Genomic DNA, 21,035 nt, shown 5'->3' on the forward strand with positions numbered 1-21,035 from the left:
AATGTGTGAAATACAATTCTATTTGTAATAAACTACTATGCCAATCAGAAATTGTGTTGAATATATATTATCGAAATGGTACAAGAAATCTATTAGATGACTAAGTAAGTGAGAGTAATCTGCATCATTACTACAGTAATGTAAGTGAGAATACATATAAGTTATAGGTCAGATTTGTTTTTGAAGGTACTAATCTCCATGCAATTGGTATACTCAACAATCTTTTCTACAAAGGCAAGAACAACCCAATGCATTTTACCTTCCAATAATGTGTTTGAGACTTGGGAGCATAATTAAATATTTGAGAGATACTAAAGGCAGTAGAGATATTAAATGTAACCAGTTTATGTATATAACAGAAAGTTTCTCCTCTGCCTGAATCAAGCAGAAGCACACAGATTCAGATTACTAACATCTTCAGCCAAAATCAATATTGTGTTGCTATGAATACTGTTAACCACATGGTTCCTGAAATGAAGGCCGGGGCACAACCCTATTTTCTAAATAAGAAATGCGGCATCGTTGCATGAAGAGACAATAAAGAAGCTAGTCAGGAAACACTGATAAACCTTCAGTTCAAGAAAATTGGAGACATGTGAAACACCAAATTGCCTGGTACAAAAGGTAACTTTAAGTAGATTTACTAAGTGGCATCTTGTCGAATACCTACCGGGCAGAAGGACCATCACTAATCATATGCATCGAACATAATGAGTTAGAAGAAAGGAGCAACTAAAGATTTCATCCGACATACAAAACGAAGAAAAGAGAGGAACACACATCTGTAAGAGGGTACCTTTTTTGAGCCTCGCGGAGTGTTGTTTCTGTTGATACTTAAGATTCAGCTGGACCAAAAAATGATGTTAACCACCAGAAACATGAAAATATATTGCCGGTCTGATGCAGACCAGAGGTAGTACACCATGAATGGACATGGGGAAGCAGGGAAGCAGAGGGTCGGTCATCCATCTATCATGGGGAGAGACGACGGAACTTCAAAATCATCCAACCAAGAGCGGCGGTATCCCGGGCAAAATCTGCTGGATACGCGAAATCTGGACCAGCGGAGGAAGAAACCGGAACATCTCTCGAGCAGGAGGCAAGAATGAGCTATGAGGAGGAAGGGAATGGAGCAGCTGTAGTATTTAAATTATAAAACAAACCTCCATTAATTATGGCTGCAGGCCTTTGCCTTCGATGTGGAAGACGAAAGAGATGGGAATCCATCAGTTTCTTCCGCACCATAGAAACGGAATCTGCTGGTGGAGAAGATAAAGAGGGAGATGGGAATCAATCACTGGAAGTAATTGGAGGAGTAGTAATTGGCGTGTGCCTTTAAGACGGCGGCGGCGGAAGAAATTTTCCGAGCAGTGGTGGGTCAGAGATCGATGGGGAGAGACGGAGTCGTGGCGAGGAAGAAGAACATCGTCGGCCAGTTCATGGGCCGGTGTCCGCCCATCTCGACCAGGCGCGTCGTTCTGGCGAGCAGGAGCCATCGGTGACTTCAGGCGTGTCCATGTGGGCGAGTAAACCGGTGTCGTATGCTGGGAATAAGGGGTAGGTGAAAACTTGTAATCCAATGACGTGGCTCGCTGTTATATCAGTAAAATGGGACCATCTATTAAGAAAGAGAATATTATAGAAGAAATACCACCTAGGTAATCTCCCACAACTAAAAGCCAGAGTGCAGAAGGAAAGAAAGACAACACCACACACGGATCCACACTAGACGCCATGATCAACCGATTCCTCCTCTAGTGCCCGCCATCAACGATATCTTCCTCGCCATCGTCTTCAATGGATCCATGAGCGTCCTCCAGTCTTGCTCAAGCTTTTCCGGCCAAATGCATTTCCACTGCGACAAAAGATTAATCATTTTATACACAACCTGTAAAGAAGAGGAAACAACTTTTCCATTAAAAACGACATCGTTGCGAGATGTCCAAATTGACCAGGCCATCGCCCCAAAAATAACCCAGCCAACTTGCTTCGTCCTAGCACCCGGCGCACCAAGAGCCACAAGAGCAAAATCATTCCAGTTCATCGGTGTATCACTCCACCCTAGCGACTCACGCATGCACCACCAACTAAAATGCGACAAAGGGAAGGCAAAGATTAGATGGTTCACTGTCTCCACCTCCCCACACAGACAACACGCAAGCTGACCCGGTCATCCTTTCGCAGCAAAATCTGCTGCCACCTGCACGCGACCCTTAACACACATGTAGGCAAAGATTTTAATTTTCAAAGGCATGTGAGCATGCCACAATTCCATGACTCCCAAATCCCTCACACCCGGGTGCAAAATCATCTCATAGCAAGACCTAACCGAGAATTTTTTATTCTTAGTTAGCGCCCAAACAACAACATCATCCTGATTAGAAAAATGAAAACTAGCCAAGGAAATATTTAAGTCATTCCATTCCTCCACCTCCCGAGATCCAAAAGATCGACAGAAAGAGAGCCCCACCCCCCCCCCCCACCCCGCCAACCACATCAGCAACTAAAACATCAATCTGCTCAGAGCAAGCATAGAGCGCTGGATAAATCAGCTACAAGGGCACCAAACCCAGCCACACATCCTCCCAAAAATTGGTTTTCTACCCATCTCCAAGACTCCAACCCTATATTCCATACCACGGTTCACCCAGTGTTTGATCGCATGCAACCCTTTCCAAAATTGAGATCCACCAGGACATTCAGACTAGAAAAAACTCCCTGAGCCTAGGTTTTTTTTTTCTAAGAAGCTTACAGAAAAAATTTGATCCCCCCAATTCTAACTTCATTATCCACTTCGCTAACAAAGCCACATTTCTGGTTTTACTATCCACAAATCCTAAACCTCCAAATTATTTTGGTTTCACAAGGTTCTGCCATCGAACCATATGGTACTTATGTTGGTCACCTGAGCCTTCCCAGTAGAACTTAGCCCTAGACATGTCCAGTTTATGGTGACTACCATCTGACAAGAGATAGAAACCCATAACATAAGATGCAATGTTGTCCGAACAAGAATCGATAAGCACTGATCTCCCACCTTTTGAAACCGGCTACCACATCCCGAGTCTCTTCACTACTTTAGAATTAAGAAAATCAAACTCCAAAGCCAACAGCTTCCTACTCGCTATAGGAACCCCCAAATATTTTGTTGGGAACGAGCCAACCTTGCAGTTAAACAGATTGGCCACTCTGATTTGTTTCCCCTCCTCAACCCCAACCACAAACACTTCACTCTTTTCGTAATTAATTTTTAGTCCAGACATTGCTTAACAGTACATAAGGAATTTCGTTGTAACAATGGACTATTCCAACAAGTCAAGGAAAAGCAATGTATCATCTGATATTGCAAATGAGTCAGACCACCGTCCACCAAGTGAGGAACCAAGCCCCTCACAGAAACATGATTTCACACCAAAGGCAAACAAAAGGTAACATGAACAAAAGTGGAACGAAGAGAAGGACAATATGGATGTTGCATCCAGTGACATGCATATGGTCGTAAATAGTACTCCATAGTCCTTCCATGTTAAAATAAGTGTCCCAACTTTTTCTAGATACGGATGTATCTATATGTATTTAGATAAAAGTGAGACACTTATTTTAGAACGGAGGTAGTACCAGCCTATAGAACGACGTGTCATGGCCAATAAGCATCAATGGCGATATGATCAATAAGGGAAGACGGGAAAAAAGAGCATACATATCTATATTCTGCAATCTTTAAATATGTAACCGGCATGCAGGTTCTTCATTCCTCCTCCCCATCCTCCTCCCGCTCTCTATAACATCCATGAGCCATTACGTCATTGTCAGGAGCGCCTTCGAAAGTAGTAGGAAATAATGAACGTTAGTAAGACATGCATGTATACAAGCAATAGGGAAAGGAAATATAAAAGCACCATGTTTTTGATTTTCGTACCATACGGTATGGGTGGGTCGGGGAGGACTTGAAAGTCGGGACGACTAGGATGTGCACGGAGTTCGTTCACCAGCGCATCCACGGGTTGCTTCGTCTCCTCGACTGTCAATCCCCAGCGGTGCAAATTGACAACGACCTTCCGAAGGGACAGGAGGTTCCCCAGGCCCATGTGAAAACAATCACCACCTTGGCCAGTTGCTTCCTCTATTGCCACCCGCAATTTGATCCAGAGCTCAACTTTTTCAACATTGGGCATAGCTCCCGGCTGGAACATGATTAGGCCCGCGGACTGGGAAAACGACATGAATGATGCGAGACAACGGAACCCATCAGCGCCGACAAGTGGCAGCCCAATTTGGCGGAAGCTCCACAAGTTAAGATTACGAAGAGCCGGTAACCTTCCAAGGATGTCCAGATCCTCCTGCCGTACGTCCTCGATAAAGATTTTTATCTTCGTGAGATGCGACAGATGCAAGGGATTCCTCCTTATCCATGTCGGCACTGTAGAGAATATTAATCCGTATGTGACAAACTCCCGGAGACTTTGAGGGGGCACCCAACCTTCCCCCAAAAGATCGATGGTCTTAGAATCAACACCTTCCCCTGTCAAAAGCTGAGACTCAACACCATGCCGAGTAATTACTACACTTTGGAGGTTGGACATTTTCCCTAGTGATTCCACAAAAGCTTCCATCATCTCAAAACTCAAATTATCAAACAGAATTCCAAGCTTCGTCAACCTTTCCATGCTGCCCAGCTCATTCAGGATGCTTAGAGAGTCACAATGGATCTCCCTCAGCACTTCCATTGATGTCAGGTTTCCTAGTCCATCTGGAAGCCTCTTGCATTTACTGTCCACAAGTAAGCGCATCAATCTTCTGAGCTTATTAACAGTCGATGGTAGCTCTTCTATATGCTTATTTCCACTCAAATCCAGCACCTGCAAAAACTTTAACTTTCCAACTTCTTCCGGGACCTCGGAAATTTCTGTTTTGGCTAGACCTAGGTACCTCAAGTGCAATAAATTCCCCAACCCCCGGATGTTTAGATGATTATGATTGCCAAGATTACATCCAGTGAAATCCAATACACGTAATACAAAAAATCTCGAGAAAGGCGGCATTAGATTGATAGCGGGTGCAAATATAGCAATGGACCTCACTTTTAACAGACTCACGGATTCGATAGGTGTGGTTTGAAGTTCTCCTTTTCTATCATTCTGTAGGGACAGTCTACGGATGTTGCACCGAGAAGATATGCTATCACCAATACCATTCAATATAGTAACAAAGTTATCCTCTCTTGATAGGGAAGAAATTAGATCTAGAACCATATCATGCACTCTGCAAGCTTCTACTTCTCTGCAAGCTTCTACTTCTCTCCTAGCATATACCGGCAGTATCATGTTTCTGTTCACAAGCTCATTGAAGTAAGTTTCTCCGATGTCAAAGAGAATATTTTCTGCATTATCACATTGCACAAAACTTTCGGCAATCCACATCCATATCAACTGATCTTTTCTAATCTTGAAATCTTCCGGGAACATGCTTAGATATAATAAGCATGTCTTCAGATGAGAAGGTAGATCATAATAACTAAACGACAGTATCCTCAACATCTCCTCTACACTGGGGTCTTCTGTAAGCCCACGACCAATAGACTCGAGCAAAGCATGCCATTTGTCCATAGGTTTTACCCCCCGATCACTAGCCAAAAGACTAGCTATAGTAATGATGGCTAATGGCACTCCACCACATTTTTTCAATATATCTATGGACACTTTCTCAAATTCACGGGGACATCCTCTCTCATGAGAAAATACCCTCTTATAGAAGAGTCTTTGTGAATCATCACCACTAAGAGGTTCCATTTGATAAATTGAACCATTAGTAGTCGAACAACATAATTTAGATACACCGACTATACGAGTTGTTGTGATTAGTCGACTGCCCAAATTATTGCTGCTAGAGAATGCCCACTTTATAACTCCCCACAGTTTTCCGTCCCATATATCATCAATAACGATGAGGTACCTATATCATTTGCGAAATAATTAATAGATTGCATCTACACATGACAAAGCTAAAAGGAGCTGGGGAAAGTTAATCTAGCATTATGATCCGGAAATAAGACATTAAAAGAAACAATTAGAGAAAATTAAGATCCAAGGGAGATAAGATACAAGCAAGAGCCAATTTATAGATCAACGATCATGCATGTTTCGATATACTTTTAGCTACACATTTTCTAATATTTCAACTATGATCATAAGACCAAGTATGGGGTAGTACAACCTATATGCATTAACATGTTTGATAAAAAATGAGACCACTTAATAACAAACAAATTGTTAATGAAATGACTTATTAATTAATCAAAATACATCTTATATTTTCGGATGGAGAGAGCACATATGTCGGTTGACATACTTTTGCTACTTGAGCAGAGTGCCAGCATATAGTAATGAAAAATTTCTCAACACAACTACACATCCATGGGCTCGAAATGTTAACTAAGGTTGACAAAATAAATATGTTGGGTTAGGTGACACAAAGGAATCAACTAATCAGATATTTTTTTTTATATTATGTAGTTACTCCATTTTATGACTTGGTGTCCTAGAAAATAAGCGCGGTTAAAGTTGTTTACCTTTGTCTGTTAATTAATGAAAATGCTACTTGCATTAGTGATATTATGATGTTATAGATTGGTTATAAAATTTTATGAATATAACTTCTTGTAATTGTTTAATGACATATTCATGGAAAATTAATAGCAAATGCTGCATATTGAAGGATGTGCAACATCTGAAACATCATACCCCTAAAAGCATCTAAAATGTCCTATACTTCTTTTACTTTTGAACAGAGGGAGTAACTTCATCATCTACACATTATTGCACAGCTAATAACATAGTAAAAGAAATTATCGTCGTAAGCTCGTTGCCATCATTGAGTGAGTGACAATTGACATGTGCGTACCTTCTGTTCTCGAGATATTCCCGGAGTCTGTCAATGAGTTGTCGTTCATTCATCATGGTGAACTGATTTTGGTAGATATCAAGGTCAAGGAGGATGTCCATGAGAACCTTCTTTGCGTCGGCATTTCGACCGACAGGAACAAAAGCACTGCGATCGAATTTTCCTTTGATATTGTCATAAACCGTTTTGACAAGAGTGGTCTTGCCCAATCCTCCAAGCCCGACGACGGAGACCATCTTCAACTTTTTCTTGGCCTCGTCGTCTCCCTCCGAGAGCAACTTCATTAGCTCTTGATCTCTTTTCCCAGAAATGCCCACGAGCTCGGTCACTTCATTGTACAGAGCACCAAGGCGGGGATCGATGGTCGTCATGGCTGGAGGCCTAGCGACAATACTGTCAACCGTGTACCTTCCACGCCTGTTGGCGACCTCTTGGACTTGCTTATTGATGTCGTTGATCGCGTCGGCGATCTCGTGGCGAGCCTTCCCCTTGGTGAACAGGCCGGCCATCTTCTTGGTTAGCCGCTTGAGCTTGTTCGACTTGGGTGCTGCAGGCTCGGAGCAGTCATCATCGACACGCACCAGGAACTTGTCGACGACGTCCTCCATGTCGAAGGAAAGCTCCCTCACCTCCCCAGCCCAGTGCCTGACCTGCTCGTCGAGCTGGTCCCGCGGCACCTCGGCCACCACGCGGAGGGCGGCGTGCATGCTCTTCATCTCCTTCTCCAGGGACCTGACGCGGTCCTTGACGCCCTTCTGCAGCTTGTACTCGTCGCTGAGGAGCTCGGCCAGCTTGGGGAGCAGGGAGCCCATGGCACCCGTCACCAGATTCATGGCTATGGATCGTGTTTAGTCCTGTTGGTTGGCTTGGCTCACAAGCGCACAATGGTATGCTTTGATGTACGTTTGGGTGCCCGCCTCTTTATAAAACCCAGCACCGTCCCGTGTTTGAGGCATGACCAAATTAATGATGGCTTACAAAAGTATTGATGCTTAAGGCCCACACACACACACACACACACAGCTCTCCACAGCTCTCCTCCTGCTGATGAGTTCGATCGGCCAGCTTCGCCCTCTCAAATAATTGAGTCCATGTGAGTGGCCGACAAGCTCGTTGCTGTACGTACGTTACCATCAAGCATTTCACTATAAGAGATGAAAGCTCTTCTTTGCCAATGTTCATCCTCAAAAAAAAAATAGAAGAGATGAAAGGTAGTAAGAGCATCTCCAACGGATGCTCAATAATGGCGCACCACTTTTTGTTTTCGGCGTCACTTTTTGCGTATTTGAGCATGAAACCGGCCGCAGCCAGGTTGGGGTCGGACCGCGGCGAGCAGAGCAACGCGAGCTTGTGGAGCTCGGGCGCGGGGCTGGAGTCGGTGGTGCGGAGGGGCTCCGGCGGCGAGCTCATGCTGACTGTCGGGACAGGCACATGGTGGCGCAGTGGAGCCTACCGCCCGCCGGACGCCAACCAAGATGCTGAGGGCGCCAGGACGAGGACGAGGTCGCGCGGCCAGAAACCTGCGACTGCGTCGTGGGAGGAGGGACCTACTCCACGCCATTGGGGGAGCAGTATGGAAATTTCAGCTCGGGCAGTTCACCCACGTGGCCAGATTATACAGCGAGATGTACCGCACGCGACAAATATACAACGTTGGATAGCATTTTTTGGCCGCGACCTATTTTAGGGCATCCGCTAGAGCACGGTTTTTTTGCCTCCCGTGCCTAAAAAATGCGGGTTTTTTGGGCTTTGACCTATTATTAGTCATCTGTGGGAGATGCTCTTAAGACTAGTCACAATGAGAAGTATCATATACTAGTATCATGTACATGATACTAGTTTGTGATACCACCTCCATAATGCATAGTATCATAATATGGTATCATACTTATGTCATATTTAATATTTTGTAGAATCTCAATACAAATGTGTGTACATGATGCATTTTTCATGAAGTTTTCTAAATTTATGTATCATGATACGGTATCATATTATGATACTACTCTCATTTCTCACCTCATTAATTGATGTGATACATCTGATTTTTACCAACATGACATGCATGATACTACTTATGATAGTTTTATTGGGGCTAGTCTAAGCACAAGCATCTTGCCTCAATCCCACATGAAAGGAATCATTAAAGCTACTCCCAGTCAAGTTTTCAGTTTTCACTAACAAGATAAGATTGTGGAATATTGGTGGATTGTGTCGTTTGTCGCTGGGAAGTTTCGTGTGGCCCTTCCCACTACTTTACGCTGGCAAAGGCCTCTCTTGAGCCCGACACGCTGGAACGAGATCCTGTGACGTAGAGGCAAAAACTGCAGAGGCAAAAACTGTCATCGCGCATCTGACGGCAGGAGATTGAACCACTGGACATGCTGCGACGCGGATCGGCCCAAAGCCCAGTCAAACGAGTAAGAGACGGAAACAGTGCTCCCGTCGCCGTCGACATTCGCTCGCTGGCACGGCTTGCTCCACGGTTGTGGCGGCTGCACGACGCCATCGAGGCCGCTCTGAAGCAGCACCCGTCTCATCCTCATCGCTGCGCCGGCCATCAGCGCTGCCGCCGGCCTAATGGTTGGCTGCACTGCACCACGCCGTTGAGGTCGGCTCAACTCTCAACCAGTCTCGAGGATGGTGAGTGAAGGAGCAGGATTCTGATTCGTGGGATGGCGAGTGAAGGAGCAGGATTCTCATTCGTGGCCGCCGCCATTCTGCATACTCAACATAGTTAACTGAATTTGGAACAGCCATGTACTGGAAGTGTTGTTAACTGAATTTCAAATTGCTGTTTTAATTGGATGTTGTGGCTGAATAAGAACTTCAGTTGATGTGTACACGAACAATACACAGCTACAAACACCGGAAATCTTCTCCAGGTCAGCTACATTTGATTGGTGCTTGCAAGTAGCTAGTACAGCAGATAATGGTGCGTCATCTCTAAAGAAAAGCAAATGATGGTGGATGCAGCAGTTACTTGAGATTGATGATGAGCAGAACAGCGCGTTGCTTCCAGGTTCTGGCGATTTTCTTCGCTCGCTCTCGCGCCTTTTGCTGTATTCCCATGACTTTTCTTGAGATGCAGCGCGCCGTTTTCAAAGACCGTGGAACTGGAACTGCTGGCGAGCGCGTGCGATAGGGTGCGGCAGCGCTGACGGCGAGAGCGGCGACGAGGATGAGACGAGTGCTGCTTCAGAGCAGCCTTGAGGGCGTCGTGCAGCCGCCACGACCATGGAGCAAGCTGTGACCGCGAGTGAATGTCGACGGCGACAGAATAACGACGGCAAGCCAGACATTCCTTGGCTTCCCTGGTGTGCCTCGTGTGCCCCTATTTGGCATGTCTGGACTGGTACAGCCACCGGCGGTGGAGGCGGTTCCCTCCTGCGTGTCCAATACCTCGCTATTCCTTGGCTTCGGGATTCTGCTTGGTCCTGCTGGCCTCAATTATAGTACTTGCTAGTCCCTAGCTTCGAGGCATGGGGATCAAGAACACTACGGCGAATTTGGCTGAGAGCTTCAGCAGCACCGAAGCTCGGCTGGTGCGTGTGGAAATCCTGGTCCTCTTCAGCTTCTTGTCGTGGCTCGTCCTCGAGGTGTTCGGCTCATACCGCCGAAGGTTCAGTCACGGGTTCTTCCGCATCCTCGTGTGGACAGTGTACACGCTCTCCACCGTGTTGGCGCCCTACACCATCGGTCTGCTGCAGGCTGGTCCGTTTCGTGACCAGACATTCGTCCTCTGGGGTACTATCCTCCTCTTGATCCAGGTAAACTCCGACTCTCTGTATGTCTACAGTATTCAGGACATTGAGCAGAGGAAAAGAATGCTTGTGCAGCAGGTGTTGCAGATCTTTCTCGTGCTATGGCTGATCGTCAATGCTAGCGGCGGCAACAAGAGTTGCACTGCCACCATATGGATGTTCTGGACTTATAGCATCATTCTGACAATCAGCCATATTGGGGTTTTAAGCAAGGCGAGCAAAAAGAGTGGTATGGTAGAGCATTCTAAAGTGATTTCTGATTACATGAGGGTTGAACATCAGCTAGGCCAGGACACGGTTGATCCGAGCACAATGGAGGGGTACAGATACATATTTCACGGGGAAGAGGAACTGGCTTCCCTGCTTCCGACTGCACCTGAGTATAGAATTGGATTAAAAGAGGTGGCCGATGCCAAATTCATCACCATTGATTCTGTTTGGCGATGGATCGACTCTCACAGCTTCAAGTATAAGCATACCCCGGATGCTTTCAGGCAAATTACACTCTCCTTCACATTATTCAAACTATTGAAAAGGAGATTCTGTGGCTACCAACTTAGTGAAGCTGGCCTTGACAAGACTCTGCATCTTGTTCTTCATGGTCTCCTCTCCGAGAAAGGCACCTATGTTGGTGCTTTTCAAGTTATCGAGGTGGAGCTATCATTCTTGTATGATTTCTTCTATACAAGGATGGAACCAGGCATTAACTATTGGCTTTTGTCAGGACCTATTATATCAACTGCTATTGTTTGGAATAGCATTTCTGGAGCATTTAGCAAGCACTACCATCGTAGTAATTTGGAACAAAGAGTCAATGAAACCGATGTTATTCGTTGGATTACCATTGTTCTACTTGCCAGTTTAGTGTTTGTATATTTTATGGGGGTGTTCATTGTTCCTGCTAGGTTGGGGGTAGTTGATGGTGTCCATAGACGGGTTGAGAATGAGAGCAAAGAGCCACAAACAAAAACAGAAACTTGGAGAACTGTCACTCAACATACCTGGGAAAGAAAGCTCGGACAGTACTCTCTGTTACTCAACTTCCACTACCAACCACGGAATACCCTGTCTTTTGTATCACTAGGCTTGATCGACGCTACAAGAAAAGGACAGAAGGCTGGTAAGAAGATAAAATTAGCAGAGAAAGTCATCATATACGTCCTCTCTCAGTTCAAAGACAACAACGGCAAGCTAGAAAATGGACAATCAGCACTTGCTAGAAATCAGCGGGGGAGCCAATTCTCATGGGCCTGCACTCTGCCAACACATATCCACACCATCCTTGTATGGCACATCGCTACAACCATCTCCTGGAACGAGGTGTCGCTGCAGATCCCCGTCAACGCCAACCGCCTAATTTCCCAGAGCCTGTCAGATTACTGTGCCTATCTGGTAGCTTTTATTCCGGACATGCTGCCTGGTCATGGCTACGACACACGGCGCATCTTCGACGCTGTGGTCATGGAGGCTCGGAAGCGCCTTGCAGGATGCGAAACTGTGAGCAGTACATGTGAGAAGCTGATGACGGGCTTGCACGGCGTCGACAGCACAATTTTGGACATCGGAGCCAAGCTTGGAAGAGAACTCATGGACATGGTTCCCGATGAGGCACAACGTTGGAAGGTGCTGGCTGACTTCTGGGGGGAGTTTATACTTTTCCTGGATCGGACAATGCCGACATCCACGCAGAGATGCTCGCTGCCGGCGGGGAGTTCATGACCCATCTCTGGGCGCTGCTCACTCATGCAGGTATTCTCAAAGTTTAAAATAGCCGGCTATATCAGGGCTATAGCCGGCTATAGCTGGCCGGAGGGACCTGCCGCTACAGGTATGTCCTTCAAAGGCTAAGACGGGATAATCTGCTATTAGCCTCAAAAACCCGCTATTAGCCCCGAAAACAGGTAAAAAAATAGCCGCTAAGGCTATAATGCTGTAAATATAGTGGGAGAGAAAAGGAAAAAAGGAAAACTGGAAATTGTTGCTACTTATAATGTTGTAATATGTGGACCGAACTGTGTCTTATTCATAGCTTTTTATGTAACCGTGTTAATATGTTATGCCTAATGCCAATAAATTATAAATTTTGTGAATTGTTGATAGAGATATATATGAATTTTAATTTTTTTCCATTAATTAGCAAAACCGCTAAATGGATGATTTAACCGCTATAGCTCAGCTATAGCCTTTCATAGCTGCCAGAAATGCTGCCGCTACTTCCAATAGCCGGCTATTTTAAACTATGGTATTCTGGAGCGGCCCTCTTCCTTCTCCTCTGGGAGGGTTTAATGGTACCATTACAAATATTTCACTATTTCAGTAATTCATTCAGTGTGTTTGTCCGTCCTAATTAAAGTGTGGATACATCATGGGGGCATGTCGTTCAGGCTACTTCTCTACTGCTCATAGGTGGAGGTGTGTGTGTGTGTGTTGCTTGAAGATTGATCACAATTAAGCTGGTCTGTATACGCTGCAGAATCTTTTCTTTATTTGGGTCTGTAATAAGGTTGTTTGGAAGGATTGAAACTTTTTTTTTTGTTGAAAGTATGTTGATTTGTGTTATCCGTGTGAAAACAATGCAGAGCTGTTTCATCGACTGAATTGCCTCGTGTTTACCATATGTATTCTGGGAGGAAGTGGTCTATAATTATATTAGTGGGATGGCATAAGAACAGCAGAACAGTGAAGCTCATGCTGGAGAATCATGGAATTTGAACACCAAGTATACCTTACGCTCAATTGTGAAAGTAACTCAGAATACACTGATTTACAGACAGAATAAATTGTGAGGGCATAATATATCGGGCCATTGGTATATTCTACATGATTCGAAAGACGAACTGGCAAACATCAGTGTGGGCGGAAACGATGCCTCTCCCTGGCTCGTGTTACGTGTTTATATAGGGTAGAAAAAGCCTCTACCATGGCGTACATTATACGGTATACATGTTGTCTAACAGCCCCCCTTAATCTAAACTTCTGTGAAGATTTAGATTACGTCTAAACTCCTGTAAGCGTACAACAGGAAGAGCTTTAGTGAACCCATCTGCCACCTTATCTTTACTTGATATAAACTTGATGTCAAGCTGCCTTCTTGCCACTCGTTCACGAACAAAGTGAAAATCTATTTCAATATGTTTGGTGCGTGCATGGAAGACAGGATTTGCAGACAGGAACGTGGCACCCAAGTTGTCACACCATAAGCAAGGTCTTTCTGTCAGTCGTACACCAAGCTCACGAAGAAGGGACTCAACCCAAATAAGCTCGGTTGTGGCATTAGCTAAAGCTTTGTATTCTGCTTCTGTACTTGATCGAGACACTGTTGGTTGCTTTCTAGAACTCCACGAAACCAGATTTGGTCCAACGAAAATAGCAAAACCTCCAATGGATCTGCGGTCATCTAAATCTCCTGCCCAGTCTGCATCTGTGAAAGCACTCAACAACATAGAACGTGACTTCTGAAACGTAATACCAAGATGAGCAGTATTGGACACATAACGAAGAATCCTCTTAACTGCAGTCCAATGAGATGTCATGGGGGTATGCAAGTACTGACACACTTTGTTGACTGAAAAGGATATATCAGGACGAGTCAATGTGAGATACTGAAGAGCTCCCACAATGCTACGATATTTTGTGCTATCTTCAGTGCCCAATGGCTCCCCCTCAGTGAGAGATAGCTTATCTGTGGAAGAGAGGGGAGTAGGCGAGGCCTTGCAATCTTTCATACCAACTCGTTCAAGAAGATCAGTAGCATACTTGTGTTGTGTGAGAACCAGTCCACGGGGAGAACGGGTCACTTCAATACCAAGAAAGAAGTGCAGCTCACCAAGATCCTTGATGGCAAAATGAACATTGAGGTCCTTGAGAAGAATATCTATGGCTGCATCTGAGGAACTGGTCACAATAATGTCATCAACATATACCAGAACATAGATCATAATAGTGGATTTGTGATATATAAAGAGAGATCTATCAGTCTTGGAGGGAATAAAACCAAGATCATGAAGTTTGGAACTCAGCCGTGAGAACCAAGCACGAGGGTCCTGCTTCAAACCATATATTGCTTTATCAAGCTTGCATATGTAAGTTGGAGCATCAGGATTTTCAAAACCAAGGGGTTGTTTCATATAAACTTCCTCTTCGAGAACACCATGTAAGAACGCGTTCTTGACATCTAGCTGCCGAAGACTCCAGCCTCTGGAGACAGAAAGGGCCAGAACAGTGCGAATGGTAGCTATTTTAACAACAGGGCTAAAGGTATCTTCATAGTCAAGGCCAAACCTTTGCTTGAATCCCTTGGCAACAAGCCGAGCCTTATATCTGTCAATAGTGCCATCAGAATTTCTTTTGATGCGATATACCCATTTGCAGTCAATCAAGTTTTTGTGCTTCACAGGAGGGACAAGATGCCATGTATGATTGTTCAAGAGAGCAGTATATTCTTCCTCCATTGCAACCCGCCATTGAGGATGGGAAAGTGCTTCAGACAAATGTTGAGGTTCTTCTGAAGATGTAAGTAATCCATAGCGCACGGTACCATCCTTATAAATTTTGGGTTGGCGAATACCTTGCTGTAGGCGTGTACGCATGCCCGACGCAGAGGAGGCCACATGCACTGGGGCTGCAGAGGATTCCGCAGCAGCAGAGGCAGGCAGGGCTGGCGCAGGTTGGCACACCACAGCATCATCTGTCGGAGACGCGGTCGCGGGAGGGGAGGCAGGGGCACGTGCCGCCTACGGTGAAGCAGCGCTTGGCGGAGAAGGCAGCGCGGGAGTCGAGCTGGTGCACACGCGTGGCGGCACCGGACTGGGCGCGGCGTCAGCATCGTTGGCTTGTCCTGGCAGCCAATCATTGGCGCGACCAGGGGAATCGAGCGGCGGCCGATCCGAGGAAGATGGCGAATCCGCCTGGGATCGCGCGCCGGCGTTGCCCCGTGGCGGTGTAGACGGGGCAGGATCTTGTTCTTGCTCTACCGGGGCCATTTCTTGATCATTTTCAGCGAAATTTTCATCAGACTAATCAGAATCAGAAGCACTATCATCATAGACTGCATCTTCGTGATGTACCTGATCATGGTTAGCGACAACAGACACAATAGGCAAAGACATGTAGTCATTAGTTTGTGCATCCCCAATAGTGGAAGTGGATGAAGATATATCAGTGGGAAGCAAAAGAATTTCATTACGGAGGCGTCGGCCGGCATTAGGATGAAGTTCAGCAAAGGGAAAAACTTGTTCATCAAACACAACATCACGAGAGATATAGACACGACCAGTTTTGACATCAAGACATTTGACACCTTTATGAAGAGGGCTATACCCAAGGAAAACACACCGTGTAGATCGAAACGCAAGTTTTCGTTTGTTGTAGGGCCGAAGGTTTGGCCAACAAGCGCAACCAAAAACACGAAGAGACTCGTAGTTGGGTTTGGTATTCATGAGGCGCTCAACTGGTGTCTCAAAGTTAATGACTTTGCTAGGGAGAAGGTTTATCAAGAATGTGGCTGTGAGAAAAGCTTCATCCCAAAATTTTAGTGGCATGGAGGCATTGGCTAAAAGAGACAAACCAACTTCAACGATATGGCGATGTTTGCGTTCAGCAGAACCATTTTGTTGATGAGCATGTGGACATGAGACATGATGAACTATGCCAACCTTTTGAAAGAAACTGTTGAGTTTTTCATATTCACCACCCCAATCAGTTTGCATAGTTTTAATTTAACTTTCAAACTTTCATTCAACATATTGCTGAAAGTTGAGAAAAACTTGATACACTTCAGATCGTTTCTTAAGCAAGTAAATCCAGGTGAACTTGCTAAAATCATCAATAAAACTGACATAATACTCATGTTTACCGACAGAAGCGAGTCTTGGACCCCATACATCAGAAAACACTTGTTCAAGAGGAACTCGTAGAGACACTAGTGGATACGGGGTATGGCAACTCGGTGACTCTTAGCTAACCGACAAGCATCACAGACATATGGATTTATTTCTGGCGAATAAGAGAGTTCATTTTTCCTAATTATTTGATGCACCACAAAGGATGATGGATGGCCTAGACGACGATGCCATGTGGATGAAGATGGCTTTATTGTGATGAAAGCTTCCTTGCGCCCCCCACTATAGACTGGAAGTAGAGGGTAAAGACCACCAAGACATGGACCCTTAAACAGAACCTCCCTTGTGGCCTGATCCTTAATCAAAAAGAAAAAAAGATGAAACTCAATGAAAACGCCATTGTCAAGTGTAAGTTTATGAACAGAAAGCAGGTTTTTAGAGGCACTTGGAACATGTAGGATGTTGTTTAGATGCAAGGAACTATATGGGGTATGCAAAACTGAATGACCAACATGAGAGATTTGCATACCATGACCATTGGCCGTGTTGACGTTGTCGCGGCCCTTGTACTTCTCCTGGGTGGTGAGTTTGCTTAGCTCGCTGGTGATGTGGTCTGTGGCACCTGTGTCGGTGTACCAGTTCGTATCAACTCCATAAGAGGCAACATTTGCAGACTTGTCCTGGCGGTCACCGTCATCATCAGAATCCTCCTTGCTGCGGTCTTGATAACGCCACCAACACTCGCTGGCGGGATGGCCATGAATAGTACAAATCTGACAAGTAACATCAACAAACTTAGTGGGTGCACGCGACTGTCGGCGGCGACCACCATCACGCCGAGGTCCATCATCACGACGACGCCAAGTGGAGTCATGACGGCGGCGGACGCCACCATCATCACGACGGTCGCCGCGGCCATGGGAACCACGATCATCATCACGATCGCGGCGATTGCCATAGCCACGATCATCATCACGATCGCGGCGTGGTGCACGGTCATCATCACGGCCACGAGGACCACGATCAGCATCGCGGCGGTAGCCACCGTCGCCACGATCGCGGGGGCCACGGTCATCATCATCAGCAGTGCGTCCTCGAGGGCGTGTGTCAGCCTGGCCACGACGAACCAGATTGACAGAGGAGGTGAAACTATCGCCTGTGTCCTGGAGCATGGAATGACGAAGATCATGAGCAGTTAACTGATCGTAGAGTTCATCAACAGTGATACCAGGTTGTCCATTAGCAGAGGCGACGGCGTCATTATATGTTCCGTCAAGGCCATTGAGGAGGTAGGTGATGAGTTCACTCTCATCGAGGGTTTTGCCGAGGGCGACCAGCTCGGATGCATAGCCCTTCATCTTGGCGAAGAACTGCGCCATAGTCATGGAGGACTTCTTGGTGTTGTTGAGGGCTGATGACCCACAAGTATAGGGGGTGTATCGCAGTATCTTCAATAAGTAAGAATGTCGATCCCAACGAGGAGCAGAAGGTGTTGACAAGCAGTTTCGATGAAGGATTCACTGTAAATGCTCACAAACAAGTATTCAGGGGGTTTTGATATAGCAGATGAATAAAGTACAAGTAAGTAAAGTGCGAGAGAAATAATTGCAGCGAGTGACCCAATCCTTTTTAGCACAGAGGACAAGCCGGTTGGTTTACTTATAATGACCAAACGTTCTTGAGGACACACGGGAATTTAGTCTAGTGCTTTCGCTTCATATAGCTGATTAATCTTCATTGTTTTGATAAGTGTTGTGTGGGTGAACCTATGCTAATGTACCGCCCTTCCTAGGACTAATACATACTTGTGATTATACCCCTTGCAAGCATCCGCAACTACAAGAAAGTAATTAAGATAAATCTAACCACAGCCTTAAACTCTGAGATCCCGCTATCCCTCCTCCACCGATATACCAACGGGGGTTTAGGTTTTCAGTCACTCCGGCAACCCCGCAATTGGCAAACGAATACAAGATGCATTCCCCTAGGCCCATAAATGGTGAAGTGTCATGTAGTCGACGTTCACACGACACCACTAGAAGAATAACACCACAACTTAAATATCACAACATTGAATACTAACCAACATAATTCACTACTAACATTTAGACTTCACCCATGTCCTCAAGAACTAAACGAACTACTCACGAGACATCATATGGAACATGATCAGAGGTGATATGATGATGAATAACAATCTGAACATAAACCTTGGTTCAATAGTTTCACTCAATAGCATCAATAACAAGTAGAAATCAACACCGGGAGAGTTTCCCCTATCAAACAATCAAGATCAAACCCAAATTGTTACAGCGGTGACGAGGTGCAGCGGTGGAGATGGTGGTGATGATGATGATGATGATGATGATGATGATGATGATGATGATGATGATGATGATGATGATGATGACGATGATGATGGAGATGATGTCCAGCTCGATGACGGTGACGATGGCGTCGATTTCCCCCTCCGGGAGGGAATTTCCCCGGCAGATTTCAGCCTGCACGGAGAGCTCTTTCTCTCTCGGTGTTCTCCGCCCCGCGAGGCGGGCCGTGACTCTTCGCGACTATCCTCCGGGGCTTAGGTTTTCGGGACGAAGACGTACGCGAAGAAAAGGAGGCGAGAGGGGGCTGTGGGCCCCCTCCTCACGAGGCGGCGCGGCCGGGCCTTGGGCCGCGCCGGCCTATGAGGTGGGCCCACGTCGGGTCCCTCGGCTCCCCTTTCGGCTCCCTTCGTCTTCCGGAAAAATAGGATTTTTCATATAATTTCCGTCAACCGTTGATCTTCCGAAATATTGCATTCGACGGTGCTTTTTCCAGCAGAATCCCGGCTGCGGTGCGCTATCCTCAAATAATCATGAAACATGCAAAATAGATGAAATAACATAAGTATCATCTCCAAATATGAAATATATCAATGAATAACAGCAAATTATGATATAAAATAGTGATGCAAAATGGACGTATCAACTCCCCCAAGCTTAGACTTCGCTTGTCCCCAAGCGAAACTGAACTCGGTAAACAAGACCACATGTTTATGGAGTGAAGAGTCGATAAATAAAATACGGACAAGAAGCATCATATTCATTCACACAAGACATTCTAATAAACAACTTTCTCATATAATTCAACTTGAAACAAGTAGAAGGTAATCACAAATAAAGGTGCATAAGGAATCATAATTGGTGATGGCAAACTTTGTTCTTGGTCAGAGAATAGTTAATAGATTATACTCATCTATTGAGCAGCGCTCTCATATTAGAGCTTATGGTAAACTTGCATACTCAATCATAGTAATCTCCTCATAATCATTGATAACTTTCAAAGCTATATTCATTCAGATAAAACTTGTACTAAACAAGGAAGAGTAAAAGGCACAATGAAATAGATCACAATATAAATGGTTTGATCACAACAACTCAAATGCTTGCTTGAGATGGAGGGAAGTAGGTTTACTGACTCAACATAAAGATAAAAGAAAGGCCCTTCGCAGAGGGAAGCAGGGATTAAATCATGTGCTAGAGCTTTTTAAGTTTTGAAATCATATAGAGAGCATAAAAGTAAAGTTTTGAGAGGTGTTTGTTGTTGTCAACGAATGGTAGCGGGTACTCTAACCCCCTTGCCAAACAGACCTCCAAAGAGCGGCTCCCATGAAGGACGTTATCTCTACCAGCAAGGTAGATCATCCCTCTTCTCTTTTGTTTACACATGTACTTTAGTTTATTTAAGGATGACACTCCCCCAACCTTTGCTTACACAAGCCATGGCTAACCGAATCCTCGGGTGCCTTCCAACAATCTCATACCATGGAGGAGTGTCTATTGCAAAATTAAGTTGCTTACTGATGAATCAGGGCAAAACACGTGAAGAGAATTATTAATGAAAGTTGATTAATATGGGCTGGGAACCCCGTTGCCAGCTCTTTTTGCAAAATTAAAGGATAAGTGGATGAAGCCACTAGTCCATTAGTGGAAGCTGCCTAACAAGACCGAAAGATAAAACACCACATAATTCCTCATGAGCTATAGAACATTGACACAAATAAGAGGTAATAGCTTTTGAATTGCTTAAAGGTAGCACATGAAGTATTTACTTGGAATGGCAGGGAAATACCACATAGTAGGTAGTTATGGTGGACACTGATGGCATAGGTTTGGTTTAAGGGTTTGGATGCACGAGAAGTATTCCCTCTCAGTACAGGTCTTTGGCTAGCAAGGTTAATTAGCAAGCATAAGAGTTGAGGGAAACAAACAAATATACATGTGATAGAAACAATCATGCATCTTACTTGTAAGCACAAACAATTTTAACTTCGGAATACTAAGCTACGAACTAACAAGAAAGATAATAGCATATCCACATGTATCTCCTCTTCTCTACTTAAAACTCAAAGTGTTGTTGCTATTGACCAATGCTAAGTTTGCCAAAACCAAATAGATTTACTTAATGCTCCCAAAGTGATACCAATACTAACAACAAGATTAATCATATAATAGAGATTGCGAACTAAAATAAGATGTGCAATATGTAAATG

At 45.0% G+C, this 21,035-nt stretch overlaps 1 protein-coding gene across 4 annotated transcripts; it reads right to left on the reverse strand.

Annotated features, from left to right (window-relative positions):
- Positions 1–1,671: 1,671 nt before the first annotated feature.
- Positions 1,672–7,820, reverse strand: LOC124660365 (disease resistance protein RGA5-like). 4 transcript variants are annotated; one of them, XM_047198174.1, is made up of 5 exons: positions 7,410–7,820; positions 6,901–7,370; positions 3,920–5,952; positions 3,701–3,819; positions 1,672–1,855 (listed from the first exon to the last, which is right to left on the reverse strand). In XM_047198174.1, the coding sequence occupies exons 1-4, from the start codon at positions 7,731–7,733 to the stop codon at positions 3,749–3,751; spliced, it is 2,898 nt and encodes a 965-aa protein (XP_047054130.1). In that variant the 5' UTR covers positions 7,734–7,820; the 3' UTR covers positions 1,672–1,855; positions 3,701–3,748. The 4 variants fall into 4 exon arrangements, with proteins under 4 accessions (XP_047054130.1, XP_047054129.1, XP_047054128.1 ...); XM_047198173.1 differs by having other exon boundaries at positions 3,705–3,819; positions 6,901–7,819; XM_047198172.1 differs by having other exon boundaries at positions 1,672–1,888; positions 3,705–3,819; positions 6,901–7,819.
- Positions 7,821–21,035: the final 13,215 nt, after the last annotated feature.

This window comes from Lolium rigidum, chromosome 6, assembly GCF_022539505.1.
Source record: "Lolium rigidum isolate FL_2022 chromosome 6, APGP_CSIRO_Lrig_0.1, whole genome shotgun sequence".
NCBI classification, from domain to species: Eukaryota; Viridiplantae; Streptophyta; class Magnoliopsida; order Poales; family Poaceae; genus Lolium; species Lolium rigidum.